Source organism: Myotis brandtii, unplaced genomic scaffold, assembly GCF_000412655.1.
Source record: "Myotis brandtii unplaced genomic scaffold, ASM41265v1 scaffold1341, whole genome shotgun sequence".
Taxonomy (NCBI): domain Eukaryota; kingdom Metazoa; phylum Chordata; class Mammalia; order Chiroptera; family Vespertilionidae; genus Myotis; species Myotis brandtii.
This window is the reverse complement of record NW_005354761.1, coordinates 820,835-827,162: the sequence shown is the minus strand read 5'-3', so window position 1 is coordinate 827,162 and position 6,328 is coordinate 820,835. Positions and strand designations below refer to the sequence as shown.

At 55.3% G+C, this 6,328-nt stretch overlaps 1 protein-coding gene across 1 annotated transcript in view; it reads right to left on the bottom strand.

Moving 5' to 3' along the window:
- WT1 (Wilms tumor 1) overlaps window positions 1-6,328 on the bottom strand; it is a 69,031-nt gene that overhangs the window by 46,506 nt on the left and 16,197 nt on the right. Inside the window, exons 5-6 of the mRNA XM_014534953.1 lie at window positions 6,064-6,328; window positions 286-425 (exon numbers count right to left, since the gene is read on the bottom strand). Of these exons, the coding sequence (XP_014390439.1) occupies window positions 286-425; window positions 6,064-6,328 (405 nt within the window). The remainder of the gene's footprint in view (window positions 1-285; window positions 426-6,063) is intronic.

Genomic DNA, 6,328 nt, shown 5'->3' with positions numbered 1-6,328 from the left:
ATGGGGTGTCCAGACGTATGAGCCAAGCTTCCCACTTCACACTCCCTTCAAAGCCACTGCCTAGTACACAGCAGACTCTCTTAGGCTTGGTTGAGTGGAGTCCCTAACATACTTGGGGGGTCGGAATCAATCTTTTAAATTGAGATTAGGCTAATTATTTCTCAAAATCCCTTTACATGTCCTCTTCTCCCTTCCTAATGTGCTGTGGGTTGGAAATTCATTGGGGCAGGGGTGAAGGGTCTGTCGGACATGGTCGCCTGGAAGAAGGGGAGAAGGACCCCGCACCATCCCCGCCTGCTTACCCAGCGAGCCCTGCTGGCCCATGGGGTCCTCGTGCTTGAAGGAGTGGTTGGGGAACTGCGCCGCGTGGTGGGAGGGCGTGTGACCATAGTTGGGCGTCCCGTCGAAGGTGACTGTGCTGTATCCTGCGGGAGCGGCGGAGGGAAGCACAGTGTCAAAAGGGAGACGCGGTCCATAGGTCCGAACCAGAACCGCTGCGGAGGAGCGCCCCACCGCGCCTTGGGATCCCACCCATCTCTAGGACTTGGGCGGGAAGATGGGCCCAGGGCCCCGAGGTGACGTCGCATAGGTCCGAACCAGAACCGCTGCGGAGGAGCGCCCCGCCGCGCCTTGGGATCCCACCCGACTCTAGGACTTTGGGCGGGAAGACCGGCCCAGGGCCCCGAGGTGACGTCTGGACCGGGACCGTTCTCTGCTCTATCCCAAGTAAAATTCGGATCTCCCCACCGTTTCCCAGTTTATTTATGCCCTTGCCTTCCACCATGACTGCGGCTTCTGGACCGAACCTCCCGCAAGGAAGTATGAAAACCGCCAACCATTCGGCGAAGCAAGTTGCTCTCCCCCAAACCAGACACCGCTCTCGCGCAGGGGCAGCGCGGGCGAGCGAAATGAATCTGCTCGGCTGACCCCGCGCTGACTCCGAGCCGTAAATCAGGGGCCGCACCAACTTTCATTAATTACTCAGGGCCAGTTAACGGCATGGGCTTTAAATGGGGAGAGTAATTGCCGAGTAATGGTATCTGTCTGAGGCCGAGCGGCCTGACACCATGACACCTAAGGCCCTGGGGAAAGCTAGCGGGGAGGAAAAGAAGGGGCCCTTCCAGTTGGGCCCGCAGGCCTTGGCCCTGCCTCCTCCTCCTTCCCTTCTGCATGGACCCACCTCTGCTCCGGTGGGTCCGACTCTGACCACCACTGCGGGGACCAGCTTCCTCGTGCCCAGGCCAGAAACCCTGTTTCTTTTCGTGTCCCTGACACTGTACCTCAACCTCACGACAGTGCACGAGTACTCTGCCTCAGTTTCCCTGCAAGGAAATTGAAGCTAACACCGCCCGTGTTCTTGCCCAACTCTCCAAAGGTAAGAATTAAAATAATCGTGGTGTCTCAGTTGGAAAATATAGCCTCCTTCTATGATTATTGTTTTTTAATTGCTTGAAAGATAGGCCCCAATCGCTTCTGGAAAAACTGTTGCCACCTCGAGGAAAAAAGTATCTATGGCTAAGAAAAGGATCAGTCCTTAGGACCCTGAACCCAACGGTAGGGGCCTCCTATGTCAGGAATCTCTGGCGTGAGGTCAAGACCAAGTGAGGAATGAGATTAGCCCAGACACTCCTATCTGCTCCCTGTAGGACCACCACCGGTCCAGTTCCCCCAACCCCAGCCACTGCACTGGGTCAAATGGTCCCCATTGCCCCACTCTTATCCCAGGCATGATCCCTCTGCAACATGTGTCCTAGAAGACAAGCTGGACAGAGAAAGGAGGCCATTACCCCCATCTTTGAAACACCCCCGCCCCCACAAACGGAAACCGAGCTTCCAGGGGCCCACTCGGGAATGTGGTGTGTCAGAGTGGGAGGAAGGATTGGGGCAGGTCTTAATTACCAGATTGTACAGATCAGGCCAAGTCTTCTGCACCAACTGGCACCACGGGTCTACAACTTAAGAAGCCACCAGATTCTATAACTTGCGTGACCCCAGAGGCCTCCATTTCTCGCCTGCTAAGTGGACAAAGATAACCCCCGCCCCGTTAGCTGTCAGGCGTGGGTGAGCACGCTTGGGCTTCCAGGGCACTTCCTTTTGGGAGCGGAGGCCAGGCTCCGTTAGAGGCCTACCGCTCAGCTTACAAACGAAATTTGGCTCTGAGCAGTGAAGTTTGCAGAGGAAGGGCTGAATTTTTAAAGGAAAAAAAAATTTCTTTAAATAAAAGAGAAACCGAAGCGACAAAGAAATTGCCTCTTCTCGAACCCTTCTCCATTCCTGAGCTGGAGTAAGCATTGAACTGAGGCACCGTGCTGTCCTCTGAGGCGGGCTCAGCGATGTAGATTAGCCGCAAGGGCTACGGGTTGCGGGCTGCAGCGTCGCCTCCATACCGTGCGAGGCTCCTCGGGGCCCCTCCCAGACAGGACACGCACAAGCTGGTGGGCAGGAGCCGGCCTCCAACCCCCTTTCTTTAATTCCCCCGGGAAGGGCGGTGGTGAAAGCTGGAGCCGAGGGGAGGGAGGGCTCTTTTAATTAGAAGCTTATCGGACGCGGGACTGATTAGAGCGCGTTGTCCTGAGGCCTCGCGCAGGATCTGGCGGCGGGGAGCGCGGGGGCGGGGGAGACAGCTGCCGGCAGAAAGGGGCAGCGTGTTCAAAGGCTCCTTGTACTACTTCTAAGGACCCTAGAGGAAGACACTCCAGATTCCAAGGTAGCCCCTTTCCCACGGTTAGTCTTAGCCCGGAAGAGAGTGCAACCTTGACCGCCTGTGCCTTCCTCCTCCGCCCTAGGCAGCGGAGGAGGAGCCAGGCAACTACCTGGTTCGGCCAGCGGCCAGCGGCCAGCGCCCCCACCCCACATCCCGGAGCTGTGGGGTGCAGTGGACGGCAGGCAGTCAGAAAGCTGATATTGATGAAGCTGCTGCAGGATGCGGGGAAATCTGTCCCACAACGAAACACCCTTTTTCCAATGCGACCCAAGGAGGGTGCCCCTGACCCTTGGGCCAAGCTGGTCTCCCCAGTGACCCCTAGGGTGGCTGGTAATGCCAAGGCCTCCTCTTGTGCTATAGTTTGGCGCTCCAGTGGGGCTTGAGGAATAGGCCTGACAAAAATCTTTTTTTCCCTTCCCCAAACCCCACACTCAATCTGGGACTACCCAAGTCGTCGCCCCACTTCTGCCCTGGCAAAACTCCCAACCCTCACGCACTAACTACAGTGGGTTCCACACCCATCCAGCAGGACAGAGAAAATTCATGTCAACAGTGAGCCAAGATCCCTGGAAAAGTAGGTAGAAATAGCCTAGAATGGTCTGGATTTGAGTCCCAGCTCTGCCACAAACTGAGACCTCTTGCACAACTAATTCCTTAGTGTCTGCCATGATGAAGTGACCGCTTGAGCTAAAACGGACCCACAATTAATCACTTTGAACCCAAATTTCCTTATCCAAAAATAAGGACTCCTCCAATGTCAGGCTGTCAGGTTCTGGCAAAAGTTGAGGCGCATGGTCTTAATATTTAATTTCCAGTGCCTGGCATTGGTATAGAGTAGGTGCTCAGTAAATGTTTGCTGAACTAATGTTCAGAAGTAAGGTTAGGACATCAGGTATAAATGTTTTTAAGAAATAGACAAAAACGGGTGGAGAGGAGGTGAGAGGCTGCCAGCAATTGTCCTCTCTTGAGGACCATGGTTAGGCTGCCCTATTTGGGGACCGGGATCCAGGTCTTTACTCTTCTCCATTGGAGTTTGGCCTGGGCCTGCTGATGGCCATTCCTACACTTTGGGGAAGGAACTGATGCCCTTGCTTCCCTCAGCCCAAACCTCTTACTAGGCCCTACATTCCTGGAAGAGCCACAGAAACCCCGGAAGTCAAGAGAATAAATCCAGAATCTCCAGGCCTCAGGACCCACCCAGGGCCAACATCAGGGCTGAAGCTGGAACAGCTTCTGACATCTCACCCCAGCTCCCAGCTGCCAAATGAGTCCCAAGAGGTCAGCCAGTGCCCCATTTATGTTTTCACTGTAAGAGAAAAACTTAAGCCCAAGGACAGAACTGAGCTTATAGGCTGTGGTCCAGGTCTGGGGCCAACTCTCCACAGAGCTTTTCCTCAGGGTGGGGAGAGGGACCTACTTCACCTTCTAGTCAGTGGTGTGTTCCCAAACCTTTTCCTTTTGGCAGCCAGCCTAGTACCAGGGCTGTTGGCCTCCCCATCCCATGCTGAGTTGATGGGATCCTGGGCAACAGACCTGCCCTGCAGAAGGCTGGACACGGGCCCAAACAAAGCAACAGAGCCCAAATTCCAAAAATCCTCACAGTACCTAGATGGACTCCATGATCATGGTGCAATAGTATTTTGCTGTTGGGAGACTTAAATCAGTGGATTCTCAGGCCGCTCCACATAGCACACATCTACACAGGAACGCAACTCACATCACACACCTGCCTGCCAGTCTTGCCAAGAACAGACCAGTCAAGTTTTAGGTGGGCTGCTCTACCTTCTGTGTTTAGAACCCCTAGCCCAGGGAAAGTCAGGCTTCCGCACAGATCATCAGGCCAGATCCAATTCCCAGGTTGTCCATCTCGACTCCTCTCTTACAGATGGGGAAACTGAGACCTGTGGATTTGCCAAAGGTAACACTAGCCTGCTAAATAGAGGTGGCAAGCAGGCGGAGAACAGGAGCCTCTAAGAGGGACACTGAGTTATTCCAACACCCCGTGAGTCCAAAACACTAATTTCATTTCTGAAATAGCTAGAGTGGAGGACCCCTCAAGGGTCAAGGATCACAGATTCCCCTGAGGAAAAGAGGAGGTCTGTTTCACTTTCGCCAGGTGCTCCCCGCTGGGCTACTGAAGGAAGAGACCTCCTAGAGATAAGGACAGAGCCCTTCTGCCTTGGGAGCCAGCACCTCCTGCAAACAGTACACACTCTGCTTCTAGCACTCCACGCATTCCAGAAACAACCCAGTCTCTAAACCCAGGGAGAAATTTTGCTCCAGGAAAAGCATTTGCCACTGCGTTTGTAAAGTATTTCCTAAAATATCGAATCCACCCGAATTGGTTTAGGTTCTCAAACAGTGCAAAAATAACAAACAACAATTAAAATAAATTTAGAAACCAAACTACAAGGGCGGGGCCCAATTGATTCAGCGCTGGTGGGGAGAAAGACGTGTGCGGGCGCCTGTGCGGGGCGAGAAAACTACCTTCTGTGCCCCTCGATGTACAATGACTGAAAACAGCAAACAAACCTGTCCTTGTTACAACCCTCAAGTCTTGCAAAAATCTCCCCTGGCTAAGCCCCGCGTTCATTGACGAAGAGGCGCCCGAAGCTCGGGCCTCATCTCATTGCCTATGATAGGACCCGGTTCCGCACAGCTCGGACAAACGGGGTTTCCTAACCCTGGAGCCCGCGTGGCCGCCACCTGAGCTGGAACCAAGGGGAGATCCGCTTCCATGCTAACTAGCATACGCGGGAGCCATACGCAGACAATGACGAAGTTCCAGGAAAGCCACCGGTTAGTTGCTAGTCCTTTCCCTTATTCAATCTCGAGCTCCATGACACCTATTGTGCGTCTAAAGTGCCAACTCCGTGTTAAGGACTAGAGCAATTCCTGGACATTTTGGTGCGGAGGAGGCAAGCACCGGATGCTCATCCAGTGCTGGTCCCACTCTGGAATCCAGTCTAAATGTCTGAAAAGTCCAATGCCAGGTGACAGTTTGGTGGTGCCTGGAGCGACAAAACCTCTTCCGAGGCACAGCCAGAGGCTGCAGCCCCTTCCCACTCCCAAAGGGACTCGCAGCCCCGGAATCTTCAGGGGTCGTGGGGGCCCCAGATGACCTCCCGGCTCATGCGAACAGACCGTTTCCGAAGGATGTCAGGAGCCCAAACCGGCGCGAACTCCCTCTCCCGCACCTCTGCTCCCCCAGCCGCTGCTTCCGCTACCCTCAGAGTCTTTGGGGAGGCAGCTGGTAAGAGCTGGGGTCAGGGAAGGGGCTGGACAGAGGACTACTCGCGCTCGACGACAGCCCCCTCGCCACCGCCCCAAGTGTAGGGGGCGCTCCCCGGCCTGCTTACCCTGGTTTCGAATCGCGGGCTGGCTCTCGAGGCAGCTGGGCAGGTAGGGCGCGTTGGGGAACATCCTGGCCTGGCCGGAGGACGCCTGGCTGGGCGGAGGAGGACCGAAGGGTCCGTAGCGACAGGCTCCAGCTGTGCCGGTGAACTGGCCGGAGAAGTGGACGGTGAAGGCGCTCAAGCACTGCTCTTCGTGCGGCTCCGCACCGCCCCAGCTCGGCTCCTGTTTGATGAAGGAGTGAGGCGGCGGCGGCGGGGGTGGTGGCGG